We start from the raw sequence: 22,233 nt of genomic DNA on the forward strand, positions 1-22,233 counted from the left end.
CATGAAGTTCGAGAAAAATTCTTTTGAATTTTGAGTCAAGTCAATGATATGCTTACGATCACTTGGTTTAAAATATGATGACAAGCGCGATCCTCTTTGTATTAAAAAAAAATAAAAAAATATATATAAAATTGCAACTTTCAAACGTAGAATTAAAGGTAAACCTCAAAAATCATTAAAAAAAGTTGTTTTAAGTTGAAAAACTTTCTAATTGATAATCTCGACTTTTATATATATATATATATATATATATATATATATATATATATAAGATTTTAAGTTTAAAAAATAGTGCATCTTGCAATAAATTATCTAGACTGTCCCTTTTAAAGATTTTTATATGTTTATAGATCTATTCGATTTGAATAATTTTTTAAGTTTACAATTTTAAAAATTTTTTATTCCAAAATCACAGTGTAATGATAAAATTTAGAGGTGCGTCTTAAATGGATTGTAACGATCGTTTTAACGTTCCAACATTATGCAAACCACAACCAAAACTAAAATGGTGCGTCTTTGTACACTTTTCCGATTTAAAATTGGGAAAATTGACCAATCAAGTTCAAATTTGGTAGGTGGGGGTGTCGACCTTCCCTTGTTTACATCGGACGGATTTGGACAATTTCTTACGATACTGTTGGTAATTAAACAGATACTACGGTACAGGGACTTCTAAAAATATCTGAAAATCCAGCCCTTCTCTTATCCACCACTTTGTAGTCAGCCGGCCTCTCTCTCTTTCTAGCTTCACCCTGCATTTTAATGGCGTCTTCCGCCTTTTCTATCTTCCATCCCGCTATCTTACATCATTTCCCTCACCGCAGCACTCAATTTCGAAGGATTCGCAGCTGCAAGCAAAACCCACAACCGGTTTCTTTACGAAAACGTCTTCTGAAACAACAAAACCAAGAAAATAAAGCGATTCCAAAGGCCAAAAATGGCGTGCAGACTCAAAGAAATTCAGAGCAACCTGCTTCTGCTTCTTCTTCTTCAGCAATCGTTAAGAAAACCTCGTGGTATTCTTTCCTGGGAAGAACAGCTGCTGCAGTCTTCGACATTAGGTTTGCATTCTTTCCCGATATTTTTTTCATTTTTTGAAATTGTTCACCATGAGAGAGAGAGAGAGAGAGAGAGAGAGATTGTTTGTGTTTCATTATGAAAACGTAAAATGCAAGTTTGGATAAATTTGTTTGGATTTGTTATCATGAGGTCATGTTTGTGTTTCATTATGAAAACGTAAAATGCAAGTTTGGATAAATTTGTTTGGATTTGTTATCATGAGGTCACAGGAATGCAGCGAGAGAGAGAGAGAGAGAGAGAGAGAGAGAGAGAAGAGAGAGAGAGAGAGAGAGAAGAGAGAGAGAGAGAGAGAGAGAAGAGAGAGAGAGAGAGAGAGAGAGAGAGACTGTTTATGTTTCATCATGAAAACGTAAAATGCAAGTTTGGATAATTTTGTTTGGATTTGTTATCATGAGGTCACAGGAATGCAGTGAAAGCCGATGAGCTCGGCTTACAAATCGCATCCATAGCATTACCGGCACTCCTCGCTCTTGCTGCAGACCCAATTGCATCTTTGGTCGATACAGCATTCGTTGGGCATGTGGGTATGCACATTTTTCTCTCATTTTATTCAGATTTGATTACTCTGATAAAATCTTCTCCATTGCATAGCAAATTTTGTATGTTCTATTTTTGTCATTTATCTGAGTTGTGCTGCTTTAGGATCGGTCGAATTGGCAGCAGTTGGGGTGTCTATTTCAGTGTTTAATCTGGTATCCAAATTGTTCAACATTCCACTTCTGAATATCACAACATCATTTGTCGCTGAAGAGCACGCTCTCATGGGTTCTGATCCTGAAGAAGTTTGTGAGGATGGTAAGGTCAATTTACTAGTAACACCCTTCCTCTCTACCTCTTTAGCTTACTATCCAAAGAAATTGCTCTATAATAAATAAGTAGTAGAGCTGAAACATATATGATGATATGTGTTTAAAGATGCCTCCGGGTTCCTATTAGTGATAACTCAAATATTATGCTCGAGTGTTTTTTCTAAAATTAGATTTTGTGATAGAACCATTATTTTGAAGTCAATTCATCTATCTGGCTTGATTGTTATTGTTGTTGATGCCGTTTTAGAATCGTTGTTGTTGTGGTTTTATAATTACAGTGAAATATTAATTGTTTAGTTGTGGTTCTAGATGGAGTGGCTTCTGGACCAGTGTCCTTGCTTCAAGAGAATGTGGGTCCCAGACGTTGCAAAAAATTCCTACCGGCAGTATCAGCTTCCTTGGCTTTGGCTGCTGCTGCTGGCATTGCGGAAGCGATTGCACTTTCATGTGGTTCAGAGGTCTTCTTGAATTTCATGGGTATACCTGTTGTACGTCACATTTGTCTGAGTATGACTAACCGTGGCTACGGTACATCATTAAATATACATCCAAATATTTGTTCTTTTGGAAGTACTTTTAACCAAAACAAACTTTCTTTGTTGGAAGTTTCTAGGTTTTTTTTATGGTTTACCAATCAGTAGATTTTCTCTGTACGTAAGATCCTCAAACTCCAAGAGTTTACTCATAAACATCAAAAATATGTATTTTTTATTTTTCCTGCTGTCCTTTGTTTGCTAGACTTGCTTATAGCCCTACAAAAATTTCCATTCCTATCAGTGTGTATTTTGAACTAGTCACGCATGCGAATGGGTAGAACTCAAGAATCTGTCATGAGCTTGACAACCCGTAACTTTACATATTACAGTGGATTATGCCACTTAACCTTTCGTTGCAACTTAAAGGCGTTCCGTCTTGCTAACATAGGCAATTGCACTTTGTCCTTTAGTAATACTCTACTTTTGTGGGATGTGTTGTATGGAATCTTGGAGAAATGATCCTTCTGTTTAAAGTGGCCGATTTAATCTGAGTAAATTTTTTATTGACCATGAAATTCTTGTTTTTTTTGGGGAAAAAAGAACGTGTGTTATGCTTCTTGCATTTCCTGGTAATGGGATGGATGTGTAGTGAAGTATGAAATATCCACATGTTTATGTTCTCCTGAGATGATGGTGTCTATATCTTATATGATGTATCTTCGCGTATGGCTTTATAGGATTCACCTATGCACCTACCAGCTAATCATTTTCTTAAGATAAGAGCTTTGGGTGCCCCCCCAGTAGTCATTGCAATGGCAGCGCAAGGTGCTTTTCGTGGATTCATGGATACTAAGAGCCCTCTTTATGCCATAGGCAAGTTGTCAACCTTGTATTCCTTATGCTACTAGACAATTGGTTAACTATATCCATAAAAAACTAGCTTTCATGATGAACCTCGTGTGGAAACACTTGTAAAGTCATATGATGTCCTGAAGTTGCTGCATGCATACCATCTAAAAGCTCATGATGGTCCAAATGACACTCTCATTTTTTATGTTAGGTTTAGCTGTGAAACCTTAGATTCTTATGAAGCCTATTACTTTGGATCATCAGTTGCTGGCAACTTGTTGAACATGGTATTGGATCCAATTCTGATGTTCATCTTCGGCTTGGGGATTGGTGGTGCTGCCATTGCTACTGTGTTTTCAGAGTAAGCAAGATCGGTCCAAAACATTACATTACATGCTTGACCGAGTCTCAGTTGCTACTGCATGGTATGCCTGTAGTGCATTATGGAACTGTGTGGAGCATGGAGGGCTTTTGGATTCATGCAATTCCATGTATTGCATAAGCCTCACGTCTTTTGGTTTTGTTTTTGGTTTTGTTTTTCAGGTATCTCATAGCTCTTTTCCTTCTTTTGGAATTGAATTCAAAAGTAATACTCGTTCCTACAAAGATAGAAACAGAGCGGTTTGCCCGTTATCAAAAATCTGGTATGGTTCAGGAAAGCTAGGAAACCTTGTACATTTTGCTATGAATATATTCTCAGAAAGTTTATAATACTCATTGAAGTTCTTGTTCATGTTTCTTCTAATGCAGTTGTTTTTTAAAGAAAAAATGAGCATTCTTGTTCATGTTTCTTCTAATTCAGTTTGTCTTTTTGTTTTAAGGAACTAGATAGATAGTTATGTTAAAATTGCTGTAGTATTAAATTCCAATGGACAATTGACATAAAAACTAGGCATGACTACCATGACGAACTTCTCTATATGTGCAACACTAACTTAACATCTAATTAGATGATGGATCAACTCATTGGCCTCCTTTTGTTTATGATTAACACATGCAACACTAGGCCTCAAGTATCTGAATTTTGGAAAACAAATGCTTCAATCTAGATGATTGCCAGTGTCTTCTTTAACTGTTCTAGATACAATTCAGAATGTTATTATAGTGGAATGGCCAATAGTATAATTATCCAAGACACAACATGTTCTAAAGACCGGAAATGGCTTATTACTTGGGCGTATAGATTTGAGGTGAATGGATAACCATCGTAATGCCCACCTTACCTTCGCTTCACAGGTACTCTACTGATTGGAAGAACTGTGGCTATTCTCTCAACTATGACACTGGGTACGGCCATGGCTGCACGGCAAGGTCCTGTTCCTATGGCTGGTCACCAAATTTGCTTGGAAGTATGGTTCACAGTATCTCTTCTCACTGACTCCCTAGCACTTGCTGGTCAGGTAAGTAGGGGTCATATATCCTTGCACTAATCATCGATAGGCGACTAAATATGTGCAATTCAAATCTATTACATAGCTTTCATACTCAATTGAAAAATATGCCTACTAGTTTCTTATATTCTGGATTCATGAGAAGTTTTGGCGAAAGTTTTACGTTAGCTGCCTACCTAACACAACCCACCCCTTTTATTTAGGCTTGGAACGGGTTAAGAGAAAGTTTAAGGTCCTCACCCTTCTTAGACCAATATATATATATATATATATATATGACTACTTTTGAAATCAAAAGTCCCCTTACTATAAACATCTGTTATAGGTACTTTTGGTATATTCCAATTTTGGATTTGTTTTTCTATATTATCTATTATAACTTCTTCTCAATTATTAACACGAAGTGTATTATTAGTAGTGTATATATATATATATACATGGAATAATTTATATAAGATGGGGCTTCTAAACAATCAAACTAAGGCGCACCTCAAAAATTTATTAAGAGAAGTTGCTTTGCTGCCCAAACACCCTCAAATCCGATCATCTTGACCTTGAGATACATGGACATAAAAAAAAAAAAATGGACTTCAAGTCTTGGAAATAGTGAATCTTGTAATGCTATTTACACTGTCAATTTTCAAGATTTTCTAGTGTTCATAGGTCTGCTTGATCTACACTATTTTTAAGCTTCAAATTTTGTAATTTAAAAATAAAATAAATTTTTGGGCCATTATAAAAAATTTTGGTACTAAAATGACATCTTTTGACAGTATTTGAAGATGCACCTTACTTTGATTGTTTAGGGCCTCAGCCCTATACAAACCACACCCGATACATATATTTAAGAAAATGCTTACTAGTTTCTAAGGTCTGAAAAATCTCATCTCATATTCAGCTTGTTAGAAAATTCAATTGTGTATTCTCTCCATGTCCAGGCTCTTCTTGCCAGGGTCTTTGCTCAAGGGGATTATGAAAAAGCTAGGCAGGTTATTTACAGGGTTCTACAGGTTAGAAACCTGCAATTCATCTCACCTATAAAATCATTGTGGGAGAATTGATTTCTGAATTCTCTTTTGTTGATTCGGTCCTTGGGTTGTTTCTTTCATCCTTTTCACTTTATCATTTCAATACTCTTGTTAATCAAGAAAAATGCAGAAATATTCCTTTTTTTCTCCTCTTGTATATAGGAGGAGGAATATATGTAATCTGACGGATGATGGTATTATTGCAAACTGTCATGATCACTGTCAGATGAAATGATGGGCTGTGATGAAGAGTGGGCCCACCATAGTGATCATTTCCTGTTCTGGTTGGTCAGGTTCTCTGTCTATCACCGCCTATCATTTCGTCAGATGGTGAGAACCCCAATGCCATATGGTTTTGTGTACTCCATTAGATTACAATATACTTTCCCATATGGACAATGAGAACACCTTTTAATTTTTTGCCGTGGTGATCAAATGTTTGGCAGATAGCACTGGCTACTGGCATTGTTTTGGCTATTGCCTTATTTGTTGGATTTGGGACCTTCTCCAGCTTGTTTACTACAGATTCCTGTGTCTTGGAGATTGCCTATTCTGTGGTCGTGGTAAGATAACCACCATGCGAAGACAATAGCTGCAAAGACAATAGCTGCCTTGTTTTTTTTCCTTTTTCTGTATGTACAATAGCTGGTATTTTGATAGTGAGATTTGCAAACTTTGTCTCTTTGACAAGGATGAATGGAACTTTGCAGTTTGTTGCTGGTTCTCAGCCGATCAATGCCATTGCTTTTGTCTTTGATGGGCTCTACTATGGAGTTTCGGACTTTGCTTATGCTGCTTATTCAATGGTATGACTTCTATAATCCTTTGGACTATAGAAAACATTATAGTCGGGGCGATCACTTTCCAATGAACTGGTGATTGGTGATGGAAACACAGTTCGACCAACCAGAACAGGACATAATCCCAATCGTGGGTCTCACTCTCACTCCTCAACATCCATCATTTCATTAGATGGTGATGACCCTGTTAAATGATGGTTCCCCACCACTGGTTTCCACTATACTTTTCCAAGCCAATATTTTTCAATGTTTCATTTTTCTTATTAAAATGGTGGTTTAATTATTTCTAAAATTATTTGGTTGTGGTTAGATTTCATAGACATATTTTCACCCAATTCATTTTGTATTTGCTGTTTTGGTACCCTGGCCAAAGTCTTTTCAAATTCAAATTTATTAAATCCTCTTTAGATCCATATTATGCTTTCTTGTTCTTTGCTTGAAATTTTAGAGCAGTATAAGAATGATGCATTTGATTTCCAAAATGTTTTTAGTATATTTCTTTTTCTCAAAACTTCAATTATTTTTCATGGGCTATTTCTCTTCTGATACTTGAATTTGGTGGGGAATGCTCTTGCAGGTGTGGGTTGGCCTGATATCATCACTCTTTTTACTGGTTGCTGCCCCAGCTTTCGGCCTTACTGGCATTTGGGGAGGATTGGTTTTGTTTATGTTCCTGCGTGGAGTAGCTGGGTTTTGGAGGTATCAGTTTATCATCAATTGGTCACTCTCAATCTTTATCATGAATTATTAGTTATTCTACAATTTCTTTACAAATCTCACATTTCCCTGCTTCCCACTTTCCTTTCTGGTACTATATGTGACCTCCTATCGATCCTTTTAACTTCCTCTCTCTCCCTCTCTCTCTTTCTGACATAATCTCTCTCTCTCTCTCTATTGCTTTCATAAATATCTCTGTACATACATCCAGACACAAATACATTTTCAAGGTACACTTGATCTGTTGAAAATTAACTATTACATCTTTCTTTCTTTCTTTAATGGATGTGGGGATCTCGGAGCAAGAAATTTATAAATCCCACCTTTCACAATTTTATGTTCTCTTCGTTGATGGGATTTGATGTACCAAAGTTTCTCAAACGATCCCAGATTTCCATTTTAAAGAGCTCACTGGTATTAGGATATTACTGATGGAGGTTTTGTTTCTCAGGATGGGTACTGAAGCTGGACCGTGGCAAATGATCTGGTCAGAGATGGAGAGGGAGATGGTTGACAAGTGATCTGGATATTCACACCAACGCATATTAACTAATGAAAAGCATTCCATAATTCAATATCTATGGACAAGCAAATCATTGTCCACCATCCATGGAAATGATGGACGGTCATGCAGGGAAAGTCGGGATCCATCAGAATAGGACATGGCACCAACAGTGGGTTCCAGTTGTCACTATCCATGACTTCCATCATCTGCAGTATGGATGCTGAGTTTTCAATAGGCCATTGTATTTTGTGTACTTCCCCTTCTTGGCTATTCAATTTGATTTTAAGTACAACCAAATAAACCATTACTGGGGAATCGGGAATACTATTGCTCTTCCTTCAGGAACCAACCGATAAAAGATGAGAAGCGAAGGAGGAGCCAAGCTCTTGGATCAATGGATTCAATTAATTAAAGAATATGATATGGAAGAGAATTTTATTAGCATTTATCGAAAACTTGGATCTTAGCGGAACATTTTAATGGACCCTTCTAAGTTCATGTCATAGACGTAGAGTCCACCTTCATAAATTCATGGAGATTCATGTAACTTGAGTATTTCATGGAAACATGCATAATGAGTCTACCTTGTAAATTTGGAAAGAGAGCAGTGTGTATGGAGGAATGCAGCTTTACGCTCATTGTTTCTCCTGTAAAATCATAATTTCCATTTTTTTGTAAAACAAGAAGTTCATGTACCAGAGTTATATTTGCATTACCAATTTGAAATTTTAATTTTTGTTGAGAGCATTTTATTTATTTCTTTATTTATCTAGATCTGTGTTGTTCCTCTCTCTGGTGAAGTTATGATGCTGCAGCTAAAAATATGAAACAAATTCTGAAATGGTCAAATAGTGGGCAGAAGGTTGGAATTACGAAACTGTAAATTCCTCAAGTAACTTGCAGAAGATTGCTTGCAAAGAGCAATTTATGAATGATCTACAGTTAAAGCATCTCATTTATATCAACGCATTTGTAATAGAAAGCAGTTACAAGAAGGTTTTGCTTAAAATAAGTGCAGGAAAACAATTGTGGTGTCCTTGTAGCTGTCTTGTTGCTTTGGCTGACTTGAGGGGGGGATTCCTTTCTTACATTTTATTTGTCAATAAATTTGCTGTCCAAGATGGCTGCCCAACCACCAGCAGTTGAGACACCATATTAGGACACTGAGCACAATAAGAGCCAGTTTCTGGCTTAAATAAATTTGACTTCACCTACATTATATTTTCCCTATTAAAACAAGGGTGCAGTTGGCGTACGATGCATCCGTAGCTGTAGAGGTAAGGTGCACCTTCAAATTTTATCATGGTATATCAAAATCATGGTTTCAAATTTTATCATGGTATATCAAAATCATGGTATATAATTTTGATGTAAAATGTTTTTAGGATTATCTCAAAAATTTATATCTAATTATAAAATTTTAAATTTCAAAAATGGTTAAAATCAAGTAGATCTATAAACATATGAAAATCTTGAAAATGGACGGTGTAGATAATATGTTGTAAAATGGATTATTTTTTAGACTTAAAATCTTTTTATTTTTCATGGTCATACATCTCGATGTCGAGATGATCAATCAAAATGGTTTCAACATAAAAATTACATTTTCGATGGATTTTTGAGGTGCATCCGTAGTTCTACCTTATAAGGTTAGTATCCTTATATAAACTTTTCCCTTAAAACAAATATGGTGGTTTGGATTTAAATTCCAATCAGTATCTTTTGGGGGCCTCAACCTTTCTCACTTTCTCTATTCTTCTCTTTTGATGGTTCTCTCTGTACAACTCGAATGCGAAAGACCCTTCATATTCTTTCCTTGGATAAAATAGAAGTTATATGTCGTCTCTATCCTCTTAAAACAACCAAGGTGGTTTGTATATAATCCAAATCCTCACCCCCTTGAGGCCTTCACCTTTCTCTCACTTCCCTGTTCTTCAATTGCTGCCTTTCTCTGCAACTCTTGAGTGAGAAAGACCCCTCGTACTCTTGTTGTGTTGAAGAAGATGAAGGCCTTGATCCTTCTTGGTGGTTTTGCCTCAAGGTTGTCCTTTGACTCTCAGAGTTCCTAGACCACTTGTGGATTTCTCTAATAAGCAAATGGTGTTGCACCAGGTGAGATGAGGAAAATTTGTGCCCAGAAAACTCAAATATTAGAAGCAATTGTTCTTCTGATCATATTTTCTTGACATGTCATCCTCAAATTTGTAATCTCCAGATTGAAGCACTTAGAGAAGCACGAGTTGATGAAGTTATTCTTGCAGTCAACTATCAGGCAGAGGTAATTTATTTTCCTAATAAATTACTGGACCTTCCCTATCTTTGTTATTTGGAAGCTTATCTTCTTTTCCTTTTTTTTTCCATTGGTCTTGGACATTTCTTTCGAAATTAGTCAGGATCAGGTGCTCTAAACTGGTCTGATGAGGCCTTTGCTAGCTGAGACCAGCCTCAACCAGATGGTGCCTCCATACATGGAAACCCATGCATAGACATGCATACATGTTTGTGCATGTACAACCATATAATATTGGGCATTTTCGAAAAATCTCAATTAAAACATGTTCAAAACCTCAGGGTTGACACGCACACACACACAGATGCGATGGTGACAACCAAATCTAACTGCATTAAGCAAACTTGTCAATGGCTTGGCATAGGGCATGATGAAGTTCGTAAGGGAGATGGAATCCAGAGTAGGAATCAAGATTGTGTGCTCGCCTCAGTGTGAGCCACTTGGTACTGCTGGTCCCATCGCATTAGCCAGAGACCTCCTCTTGGTTCATCCCAATTTCCCGATCCTATCTTCGTGCTCAATAGTGAAGTGATCTGTGAGTTCCCCTTCAACCAAATGCTCAAGTTCCATAGCCACCATGGCCATCAAGCCTCCATATTGGTAACCAAAGCCAGTGAAACATCCCAGTACGGGGTAGCAGTGGTGGATGAAGTGACAAGATTGGTGAAGGAATTCATGGAAAAGCCAAGGGCATATGTGGCGAATGACATAAATGCAGGGATATACATCCTAAGCCCCGAGGTAGTTTGCACTTTAGAGGTTCAGCCCATGTCTATGGAGAGAGACGTATTGCCTAAGCTCGCAACATAATCACAGCTGTATGCAAATGAGCCTACAAGGCTTTTGGGTTGATATAGGCAGGCCTCAAGACTACATACTAGGCATGAAATACTATCTGGAGTGGGCCAAACACAGAGTAGGCAGCCTAGCCAAGGGGCCCCAAGTGTTAGGCAATGTTCTCATAGGAGAAGGGGTTCAGATAGGGGACGGTTGCTTGATAGGCCCTGATGTATGTATAGGGGACAGATGCGTGGTTGAGTCGGGGGCGGGCGAGACTCTCGAGGTGCGTTTTGATGAGGGGAGCAGCATGCATGTGTTAGGGAGAGCATCGTTGGGTGGCATGCGACAGTTGGGCGGTGGGCATATGTGGAGCAGATGGCTGTGTTAGGGGAGGGAGTGAGCATAGCAGACGAGTTGTATTGCAATGGTGGGGTTGTGCTCCCTCATAGTCGTGTCGATACTAGCATCTCGGAACCCCAGATTGCGATGTAGCGTGTCCAGTGATCTGGTAAACATTGAGGAAGGAATGCTGTGTTATATGGAGTTTGTAGCTTGCAAGGCTACAAAAATACCAATGTAGATTGCAAGGCTACAAAAATACCAGGAAAAAAGAACGCAACCTCAATTATAGCAAAGTTTTTGATGTGGACTGCGTCTCATGAGGTTGTTTGAAATTTAATTTCTATAGTACTTATATATGTTTAGTGGAAGAGGATTGTTGACATAGGGGTTAGATTACTCATTAGTCATTTGAAGAAAACATGAGCATTGAAAAAATTCTGGAAACAGGAATTCCTTGTATGTTGCATGTTGATATAATGTCCTCCTTTCCTAAAGGTGTGCCTAAGTGTCGTTTCACTAGGGCTGGCAATGGGCCGATCGGCCCAGCCCTATATGGACAAGGGACGGCCGAGGGCCAAGGCTCGCCTGGCCTAGGCCCAGCCCATTGCCACCCTTACTTTCCACTTTATATATTAAGCCATGGTCTTTATAGTAATAAATGAATAAAGAAAAAAGTTTATATAAGGGTGAGGTCCTAAACAATCAAGTTAAGGCACACCTCAAAAATTCATTAGGTAAGGTTGTTTCGATAGTGAAAAACTCAATTCGATCATAACCACGTCAAGATGTATGGACATGAGAAAAAATAGATTTCAAGTCTCGAAAATAATGCACCTTGTAATGTATTATCTAGACTGTCAATTTTCAAGATTTTTAAACGTTCATGGATCTGCTCGATTTACAGTATTTTTGGATCTTTAAATTTTATATTTAGATATAAAAATAAATTTTCAAGCCAGCACAATAATTTCTAATACTGAAAGTTTGAAACAACATAATTAAGCATTACTGAAGGTACCTTTTACTTTTATTGTTAGGGCCTCAATTATATACAAACCACACCCAATAAATAAATGCCTCAATCGATCACAGGAATGTATATATTGGGTGGTTGGATTCCGTAGAATATTCCCCTTATTAAGTAGGTTAATCCAAATATTTTGTTTGTGAAATATAATTTTCTGTTATTTTTGAAGGGGACTGATAAACCTACTTACCTATTGGCATTAAACAAGTGTTGGCATTGTTTTGAAATCAACTCAAAACATATTTAATATTTCATAACAATGTCAACCCTTGTGCATTACTTTTCGAAGTACAATATTAGAAACTAACCCAAAAGTTGTATACAATATAAGATAGATTGAGGGTATAATAGAGTGGCGGGATATTTTATGCAAGGGAAATAATGGCGCAGGCTACTAGTTTACTGTTACATATGAATCAAACGGTTCCTATTTCGATTCGATAGTCACGATCTCATTTTGTATTTTAATTTTAATTTTTTTTATAAATTTAAATTATTTGAAATTTTGATTACGTGTTCTTTAAAAATAAAAGAATCCAATAAAAATATAAAAAAATATTTTGTGCAAAATAAGTTGACTAAAATACCCCAAAAAATATTTCAAAAGTATTTTGGTCAATTTATATTTTGAATTTTTTTTTTAATACTTTATTAAGTGTGCCTTGATGAGAAGAATAGACGTTTAAAATTTCATGTGATTAGAATTTATAAAAAAATTAAAATTAAAATACAAAATGAAGTCGTGACTGTAAGATCAATCTAGATTGTTGAGCTCATATGTAGTTGTAAGCTAGTGGGCCTACGCCAAAAGTCTTAGTATTTTATGTCCAAAAGATGATGAAGACCCTTTGTTTTGGGTGAAAATAGATTTAAGACAAGTAAGACATGGAATATTAGTTGTGCAACTGATATATCTATTATAATAATAATAATAATAATAATAATAATAATAATAATATTATTATTATTATTATTATTATTATTATTATTAACTCAAAATCAAAGGGTGGACACATGTCACGGATTAAAACATAGCCTTATGTCTAGAGAGAATATGATACGGTTAGCATGCGGCCCGCCTACATATTGTACAAGGGCTTGGCAATAAATATATTGTTTAAATATAATATGATCTTAATTTTTAGAAAATATATAATCTTTAATATGGAGATCATGAATATGGAATTTTTTTTTGGAAAATTAGAAATAAAATTATATTAAAAAACATTTGGATCGTTAGTTATAATTGTTTTTATACCTCTAGACCACATAATGTAGACATGTGGTCCAGCACATATGAAACAATTTTCTTTTAAAATATGGTATATATTTTTATTATTAAAAAAAAATCTATAGAAATTTTTTTAGCAAGACATACATCCCTAATACGAGAGAAAAGTAGAGAGAACAGCCTAGAACTAGGGAACACTAGTAAGAAAGAGGGACGTACTGCCTGGTTAGAGAGAGATGCAGTATCTTGATTTAGAAAGAGAGATGGACGTGCTTACACGTGAGTGGATATACTTCCCATGCGATTCCTTTCCTATCTCTCTTCCTTCAGAAAAGGTTAGAATTCTAATTAGGTTCACTTCCCATTTCTTTCCTCTCTTTTTTCTTTTTATAAAAAAAAATTAAGGTTAGAATTCCAATTATTGGGGCTTTCCATATGCATGACTAGTTTTCGTGATCATGGGGGCTCGCCATGGGCAAGTCATTTTCTTCTTCAAGGTTGAGATTTCTTTTCCCTTCTTAGGTGACCAAGCTTTTTATTGATTATATTAAAGATCGTCAACTTTTTATTATTATTTTATAAACATCATCAATTATTTATTTATTTATTTATTATTATTTTATTATTTTTTAAAAGTTCAGCAGATAATTGAACCCCCAACCCCTTTTAGTGAGACTAGAGTAAGAGACTTAATCATAGAGCTCATTGGAACTAGGGCCAAGGCCCATTCACCATTCTCATATATAAACATCGTTAGATCCACGGGAAATACCGATTGTGTAAGTACCAGCGTTTTAAAAAACGTCGAGTCGAACCGGACTCGCCCGGTTCGACTCGAAAATAGTGAAAAGGGACCGGATCGCCCAAAAAATCGAAAATCGTCCGGTTCTAGAGAGAACCGGACGATTCTGTACAGTGAATCGCCAATTCACTGTACGGAATCGGCGAGTCCGAACAGTGAATCGACGATTCCGTACGGATATTTTTTTTTTTTTTTTTTTTGTAATCCATGATCGAATTGTTTTTGTTTTTTTGTAATCCATGATCGAATTTTTTGGTTTTTTGTAACCCATAATAGAATTTTTTGTAATCCATGATCGAAATGTTTGTTTTCTTTTCTTGTAATCCATGATCGATTTTTTTTTTTTTTTTGTAACCCATGATAGAATTTTTTGTAATCCATGATCGAATGTTTTGTAATACATGATCGAAATGTTTGTTTTTTTTTTGTAATCCTTGATCGAAATGTTTGTTTTTTTTTTTGTAATCCATGATTGAATTTTTTGTTTTTTGCTTTTTTTGTAACCCATGATAGAGTTTTTTGTAATTCATGATTGAATTTTTTGTAATCCATGATCGAACTATTTTTTTCTTTTTTTGTAATCTACAATTGAATTTTTTGTTTTTTTTTGTTTGTTTTTTTTTGTAATCCATGATCGAATTTTATGTAATCCATGATCGAATTTTATGTAATCCATGATCGAATTTTATGTAATCCATGATTGAATTTTTTGAAAATTTGTGATTTTTTTTGTTTAATCCATGATCGAATTTTTTTTTGTAATCCATGATAGAATTTTTTGAAAATTTGTGATTTTTTTTTTAATCCATGATTGATTTTTTTGAAAATTTGTTTTTTTTTTTTTTTTTAATCCATATTATTCAAAGAGAAAACGAGAGAGATGATGATTCTGAGGCCACCCTATCCCAGCCATATTATTCACATATCGAGTCCCAACAGCAACAGTGTAGGGATGAGCACGAAATACTGTAAATTAAATGCTGAATGACGGTTCATGCAGGGAAAGAACATATCAATATTCGCATATTCATTCAAAAACATGAAAATTCTTAATGGAATACCCTCATTTTTTATTGAATTCCTAAAAAACAATATTTATAATGAATTTTAATAATTTTTTCGAATTTTTTTTAAGCTTTATTCGGACCGATTCACCCGATTGATTTTTTGGAAGCCCGATCCGGATCACCGATCTGTTTTTTAAACCATTGGTAGGTACCGTAGGATGGGATGAGAATGAGAGCATGTATCTCGCTCTCTGTCGCTCAAGCATGAACGCCCAAGCAAAGCATCTCCTCAAATGGAGAGGTTTCTATAAGGTCCCTCCTGTTACTGTAGGAGTGCACTTCCATTTTTTTTTTTTTTTTTTTGGAGATGTAGTTCAGTGATGGGAACCTGGCTTGATAATCTATTTTTATTGCTGGTTATGAAATTTAAAATTACAAAAAGGAACAGAATGAGAAGATATATAAATAATTCCAAATCTTGAAAATTGATATATAATTTGTTACACGATGTCCAATTTTTTGGACTTAAATTACTTTTTTTCTTGTTATCCATACATCTTGAGGTCAAAATGATGAAATTGAAGGATTTTTGAACATTGGAACATTCTCTTCTAGATGATTTTTGGGATGCACCTTACTTCAATGGTACGAGATTTACACCATATATAAACCTTTTCCCTCCTCAAATGTGACACTCAAAAATCTCACATCATAGTATTAATGAATAGTATAATGAATGGTTCTACAAAGTTATTAACTCTCAAAATCCCAGAAAAGGAATCGCCACAAAAACATTTTCATAAGATAGTCAAGGAACAAAAAGGGTTATTTTATGTGTGCATACACTGTTGGATCATACAAAGAGCTTGCCTGCATACTCTGTGGAAATGGTGTTCTCGGAAAATGAATCTTGTTACGCTACGCAGTAATGTTCTTAATATCGGCCCCCTTATTCATCCTTTTAACTATCCCAGCAATAACCTGAAGCAATATTCAAGGAAAATATTAATAAGAAAGCCACCAATCTCAAGTATTGAAAATACCATCAATGTTGAAGACTCTCTCTCACACACACAAAGAGGCAAGATGTAGGCAGGATCTGCCTCCCTCTCCATCTTTATGTAGCAATGCCAGTCATACCTTTCCTGGCCCCAATTCATAGCTTTTTTTGAGACCTTTGCTCATTAGAGTCTTCACTGTTGTTTCCCATTGAACAGGAGACGTAACCTGTGAAATTCCCCGAAAAGCAAAAGAGAAATCCGAACCCGACAAAAAAAGTAAGTCGAGAGACTTTGACAAACAGGAGGCAATAATAATTTGCACAATTTCCACATTCTCATAAGAAAAATAAGAAATAAAGAATGGCAATGATCCCATAAGACAGAAGGAAAATTTCAAGTGAAATTTGGAGTGACAAAAAGCAAGAGTTCCACCTGACGGGCCAATATCTTCTTAATGGTGTCAGGATCTGAGTGTGGCTGGGCATCAACATTTGATATGACAGGTATTCTTGGAGTTTTAATATTTGTTAATGCCAATGCTGCTTCAAGCCTTGAAACAGCAGGTTCCATGAAGCGGGTATGGAATGCCCCTGCAACAGCTAGGCGAACCTACAAGAATAGACGTGTTCAAAACTTAAAATTTTCTTGCAAATTCATACATTGATGTATAAATTATTTTTCTATAGCATAAAAATCAGTAAAAAAAATAAAGAGGAGGTGAGATGAGGCGGGGTATCTCAGAATATTGGGACAACTATCTTATTTGAAGTCTCTTGTTATGATTCGGATATTTCAGAAAATGGGAATATTCATTACTACATGCTTGAATAATACAGAAACATCAAAGATTTGGTGATACAATTATACATAAGATCAATCAAAGCATGAGAAGTGTGGAAGCCTCATAATAAATCAGTATGGTACTAATGTTATCATGAGGGGAAGAAAAGGAATAACATTAAGACTAAAGTTGCAGCAGTATCCATAGTACTTTGCCACAAATTTGGACGATGAAGATGGATGTTTTAATGGTAAATATCCTATTCCTAAAGTGACTTCAGAAGGGAAGAAGAGTATACAAGGAACAAAAGGAAATGAGAAAAATAAAAATAAACAGAGCAGAGAGAGAGAGAGGGAGAGAGAGAGAGAGAAGACCACAGAAATACAATTTGGCATTCTGCTCCCTTGAAGGTGCAGGCCATGAGACGAGATTAAAAACCAGATCTCATGCATCAGCACCTGCCAACCCTCACGGCCTTTTGTTTTATAAATAAGTTAAAATCTTGTGGAGTAAGAAATGCTGAAGTTGGGAGCTGTCTAATAAACAGAATTATATTTCATGACATTATTAAAGGAACTGAAGTACCATACTCGGATTAAAGCCAAATATACTGAAAAAGAAGGAAAAAGAACAACTGGAAAAAGAAATGCATTGTACACAGAGTACTTACTGTCATCCTTGCTTTAAATGACTTTGCCTTGGCCTCCACTGCTTCCACTCCTTTCACTCCCCCAGAGACTGCATAGTTTCCCTACAACCAAACAACATTTTATCATGTAAGGATTGCATTTCCAAAGCACCCGGAAATTCTAATAAGAGAAGAATCATATTAAAGGAACTCACGGTGCAAAGGAAATTTGCAATTTGAACTTTATTTTGCTCATCAACTTCCTCGTTGGCTGCATCACACAACATTTGGACTTTTTCTGAATCAAGTCCTATTACGCTAACCATAGCACTTTTAGCAGCATCTGAAGCTTCCTGGTTAAGAAGTGAGAGAATCATATCCATTGCTATAAGCACTCAAAAATAGAAATTACCAAATAATAAATGAAGTAAATTGTGAAAGAACTATTCGATTCGGACCTGCATGGCTTCACCTCTCAGTTTGACGAGCTTGAGCCCATCTTCAAAGCTAAAATATCAAGCAAAACTATCAAAAACTTAAAGAGATAATTACAAAAGAGTTTCTCAAAGGATACATGCAGGAACTCAAATAAATTCAAGCTGATAAATCCACAATGCATTTTTTCTATGAGTACGAAGTCCACATTTGATAATAAAATAATTACTTGCTCTGCTCACATATCCATGAGAGTTGAGTAATACAAGTATGGAGTGCTCCAGAATACAGTTCTTGCAGAGTTTAGGGGAGCGATGGCCATTTGAGATGCTATCTCGCCATCTCCTTAACACCCCTTTCCCATCTTTTTTTTCTCGTTTTGGCGATCTAGTCATACCAGAAAATTGGGTTGTTTATTGTAAATAAGAAGGGCAAACTCTCCAAGCAAATCATGGACCATGGAGCAGTAACAAACAAATTACTGATTACTTTTTCTCTTTTTGACAAAATCCACATTTTATTACTATAAAATAAAAAATCAACATTTTATTTCCTTGCTTATGCATTCATGAGAAATGAAGTATACTACCTTTCCAAATTGGATTATAGCTCACTTAAAAAGACAAGCACTACTAATAAGTCACAAATACATATTGTACTACAGACGCTCTAAGGTTATAAGTACCTAAAAGCTCCAGCAAATGCAAGTGCAGTGTACTCTCCCAAACTAAGACCACATGTGACATCCACAGAATCAATTATTTGCTGTCCCCCATCACGAGCTCGTAGTACTTCAACAGCAGCTAAGCTTGTAACATAGATTGCAGGCTGCAAAGACAGATCCATTCAGAGAACAAAAAAATATCAAATATGTAATTAAGTATTGGTGCAATACTTAAAAAAAGGTTGCAAGTTTGCTCATTAAGAATCACTAAATTGCAAATATAAAGAAACCCAGGCAGTCCTTATATTTCAGTTTAGGAAATGCAGCTACCTGGCTTATTACTGTTGAATCCAGTTTTTCTTTTGGTCCATTCAAGCACACATCCAGAAGATCGTAACTGAGCCATTGGACAAAAATTAAATGAGAATGAGAGTTCTAGGAATTTACCTCACGAAAGGCAAACAGTACAACGGTTTCCAAATTAAAAGTAAAAATACACATGCGATTGATCTCCTTCATAAGGTGACAAGCTACAAACCAAAAAGGTAAAAGAGTAAGCTAGGCAATGGTTTTAATTAACCTTACCCAAGGATCTCATTGGCCTTTAGAAATAGTTCAGCACCGGCTTGCACACTCTGAGCATCCTTACCCATTCCAACAGCCTGAGCACCCTGTGACAAGATAACAAAATCTTTGCAATCACATTTAACAGATACAAGACTTAGCACCATGATGTGGCTATCGAAAAGAAGGCAAGGATAAAATTTGAAAGCAGATATCAATAATTATGAACAATTATCGAATTCCAGAAGGTCAAAATCATGGCAAGAATTGCTTGTTTCTTATTCTGAGAAATTACTGGCCCATCTTACAATTTATAGAATCCGAGTAAACCTCCAAGGAGAACAAATTCCCAAGGATGGCTAAGGCGGTCTTTATATTTTTACCAGTGTTTCAGAAGTATCTGATTTTCGTGGTGCCATGGGGCCATGGTGCATGTGGCTCAATCCAACTGAGTCATCTGATCAACAAGACCCTAAGGGTATTTCTTGAATCTACAATGTCACTCCATGCCCATTGTAATCTGATGTTTTATTATGTTTATGCAAGTTCATGTGTGCAACACTTGATCTTCAATTTATGATGCACTTCCTACAATAAGCGCTCAGACAATTGGTGGACATCTATACAAAACTATGCTGGTTTGTACCACCAATGATGGAAACATTTATGACATCAAAAAAGAAAAAAAAAGGCGATGATTATGTGATCAGATACTATAAAAGAAAAAGAAAATAGATTCTTCGTACTTCACCGAAAAGCCGAGTCGTGCTGCCCATTATAGCTCTACGTAGCTGCATATTTTAGGCTGATGGATGCCTTCTTTTGTCTAATTGATCACATCTAAACTAAGATAGGGACCATATGCACACAGGTCCCAGTCAGAGAAAAAAGGGATTGTATACAATAAGATATTACCTTTCTAACACAAGGGTGACAAACACACCTCAAGCCGTCAAATGCCAAACCAGCCAGTTGGGGTGCGTCATTTCTCCACAAAGTTCTCGGAAACTTTCTCAGACTTTCAGCACAGTCAAAATACGCCCACAGGCACATGATTTTACATCTGACGGCTAGGGGTGGTTATGACCTTTTCTTACCAAAAGTGAATGGTCTCATTACTCTTCAAGTAATCGAATGTCTTTCAATACAATGGTAAGGAAATACTCACAAATAAGTGAAGGCCCCATACATAGGCCAGTTCAAGAAAGCTACCGATATCTATCTCATCCACACCCATCTCGCGCCCATAGGTAACAAGGTTCATGTAAACAGAGTACAAATTTTCTATTAAATATTCGAGTCCAATATCTCAAACATTTCCCTACAACTGGCCCATCTCCTGATTTGACAATTCCTACCTAATGTATCTCAATATTCCGATCATGACATGTACAAAGCCACTGATATCAGAAACCAACAACTCATAAAACTTGTCATATATCCTGCTAAATCTGAAAAGCCATCGTCCAGATTTTTTCCAAAAATTCTTAAAAATAAAATCTTTCAGATTTTCAATTCTTTTATTTTACGTGGAGGAAATGTCGAAGAAGCAAGTTAGATTCCAGAAAATCTGTCCGCTTCAGAACTAATCCAGTAAATTATGTACTAAATGCCACAAAAATAAATCACAGGTACCCATTTATTTAAACTTCCAATTTCATCTTTTTAGCCAGGATAATTAAGCAAGCAGTTTTATCACTCTCCAATTTAGCAAATATGACTAATTTCACCAAGTCTTTTTATTGCATTTAAATCAGTAAATACCATACAAAGATTTTTAAAATAGGTGCAATACAACAGCATAGACAAACCAATAACATCGACATATCCTCTAACAAGAAAAGAAAAGCCATAAATTTGAAATACAAAAAGAAAAAAAAATCATTATCTTGACAAGTGTGTGTGTGTGTGTGTGTGAGAGAGAGAGAGAGAGAGAGAGAGAGAGAGAGAGAGAGAGAGAGAGAGAGAGAGAGAGAGAAATGCAGGCCAGAACTAAATATTTGCAAACCTAAACCAATACAGCACATGAATAAACATGTCTTCCAATCTAACTGACAAAATTATAGATTTTACAATAATATGATCTAGTTTTACCTTTAAAAAATTAAATCCATTTTCATCACAAAAATTCAAATAAATTACCGCAAGATTGTCAATAGGCTCTTTGAATTGGGAAAAGGAAAAAGAAAAATAACACAAGTAGTGATATCTCGCACCTGACCAGGAAACAGAAATGCACAAGTGGGCTCGTAATCCGAAAATAAGGTATCATCAACCACCGTGGGAGCGGAAACTGAAGTACTCATCGAAATTCTCGATCTTGATATAGCTCCAGGTAATTTCTTGAGTAATCCATGTCTCAAGCCAGAGAAACCTTGAAAGTTGATGCTCTTAAGGCACTCTACATTGCAACTTCTTGTAGAAGAAACCAGAGAAAGCTTGGGCGATGCAGATTGAATCCTGCAAATTGCAGACGCAGAGGAGATCGAAGAACACATCTCAGAGAGATTAAGAGAGAGAATGAAATTTTAGAGAGAGAGAGTGCAAATTTGCAGGGAACAGAGAGAATTTAAGATCGGTAAGAGAAAAATGGAGTATTATTTCTAGAGAGAGAAATAAAGTATTCTTTGTAGTGAGAGAAATGGGATTTGAGAGAAGCTTTGAGTTGGAGACTCAAAAGTAGACAGAAGAGGAGCAGAGTAAGTAATGCAGAGGGAGTGACGGAGTTTCTGATGTTTCAGGGCGGATATATTTGTGATCCATTAAAATAAGGAAAAATGTTTGGTGAGTCGGCCCGCTCACACTATTTTTGTGCGGTCTCCCTACAAAATATATCAATAGGATATATTTTCATCCAAAATTTTAGAGTTCAATATTCTCATGACAATAATTTTAAATTTTAATTTTTTTTTTAAATACAATAGAAATGTTAATTTAGTGGACATAATATATTTTTTTTTCGAGTAAGTAGGATTGGGGCGATGGTGGACTAAGCATTTTTTACATCCATAGTAGAGATGGACGTT

At 35.9% G+C, this 22,233-nt stretch overlaps 2 protein-coding genes and 1 pseudogene across 20 annotated transcripts; 2 read left to right on the plus strand and 1 right to left on the minus strand.

The window, feature by feature from the left end:
* Positions 1-544: 544 nt before the first annotated feature.
* On the plus strand, positions 545-8,402 carry LOC18423452 (protein DETOXIFICATION 44, chloroplastic). 18 transcript variants are annotated; one of them, XR_016060605.1, is made up of 14 exons: positions 545-1,061; positions 1,483-1,604; positions 1,723-1,875; positions 2,199-2,377; positions 3,103-3,238; positions 3,479-3,575; positions 3,758-3,858; positions 4,451-4,614; positions 5,544-5,615; positions 5,860-5,963; positions 6,080-6,196; positions 6,344-6,439; positions 7,011-7,132; positions 7,602-8,402. XR_016060605.1 is itself a non-coding variant. In XM_020674604.2 (13 exons), exons 1-13 carry the CDS (start codon positions 763-765, stop codon positions 7,669-7,671), a joined length of 1,728 nt encoding a protein of 575 aa, XP_020530263.1. In that variant the 5' UTR covers positions 545-762; the 3' UTR covers positions 7,672-8,402. The 18 variants fall into 18 exon arrangements, 12 of the variants coding, with proteins under 12 accessions (XP_020530263.1, XP_088729757.1, XP_088729763.1 ...); XR_016060607.1 differs by lacking the exon at positions 5,860-5,963 and having other exon boundaries at positions 3,426-3,575; positions 6,344-6,563; XR_016060606.1 differs by lacking the exon at positions 5,860-5,963 and having other exon boundaries at positions 3,426-3,575.
* An 810-nt stretch (positions 8,403-9,212) lies between these two features.
* On the plus strand, positions 9,213-11,382 carry LOC18423451 (mannose-1-phosphate guanylyltransferase 1-like; annotated as a pseudogene). The gene is made up of 3 exons (XR_016060611.1): positions 9,213-9,767; positions 9,871-9,933; positions 10,310-11,382. The product of XR_016060611.1 is annotated as a mannose-1-phosphate guanylyltransferase 1-like (transcript).
* A 4,441-nt stretch (positions 11,383-15,823) lies between these two features.
* On the minus strand, positions 15,824-22,022 carry EMB3147 (Acyl-carrier-protein S-malonyltransferase). The gene is made up of 10 exons (XM_088873642.1): positions 21,424-22,022; positions 19,229-19,314; positions 18,974-19,040; positions 18,665-18,807; positions 18,003-18,051; positions 17,760-17,897; positions 17,587-17,667; positions 16,568-16,744; positions 16,275-16,361; positions 15,824-16,115 (listed from the first exon to the last, which is right to left on the minus strand). The coding sequence occupies exons 1-10, from the start codon at positions 21,703-21,705 to the stop codon at positions 16,053-16,055; spliced, it is 1,173 nt and encodes a 390-aa protein (XP_088729768.1). The 5' UTR covers positions 21,706-22,022; the 3' UTR covers positions 15,824-16,052.
* Positions 22,023-22,233: the final 211 nt, after the last annotated feature.

This window comes from Amborella trichopoda, chromosome 8 (genome assembly GCF_054954075.1).
Source record: "Amborella trichopoda isolate Santa Cruz 75 chromosome 8, AtrichopodaSantaCruz75HAP2 v2.0, whole genome shotgun sequence".
Classification (NCBI taxonomy): Eukaryota; Viridiplantae; Streptophyta; class Magnoliopsida; order Amborellales; family Amborellaceae; genus Amborella; species Amborella trichopoda.

Excerpts from the sequence above, each read along its gene's own strand:
- LOC18423452 (XM_020674604.2), top strand. The coding sequence starts at position 763 with ATGGCGTCTTCCGCCTTTTCTATCTTCCATCCCGCTATCTTACATCAT. Across the intron at positions 3,576-3,757 it reads ATTGCTACTGTGTTTTCAGA|GTATCTCATAGCTCTTTTCC; the intron begins GTAAGCAAGATC and ends TTTGTTTTTCAG. Across the intron at positions 6,440-7,010 it reads CTTATGCTGCTTATTCAATG|GTGTGGGTTGGCCTGATATC; the intron begins GTATGACTTCTA and ends ATGCTCTTGCAG.
- EMB3147 (XM_088873642.1), bottom strand. The coding sequence starts at position 21,705 with ATGTGTTCTTCGATCTCCTCTGCGTCTGCAATTTGCAGGATTCAATCT. Across the intron at positions 19,315-21,423 it reads CATTTCTGTTTCCTGGTCAG|GGTGCTCAGGCTGTTGGAAT; the intron begins GTGCGAGATATC and ends ATCTTGTCACAG. Across the intron at positions 16,362-16,567 it reads AGAAGATATTGGCCCGTCAG|GTTACGTCTCCTGTTCAATG; the intron begins GTGGAACTCTTG and ends GGAATTTCACAG.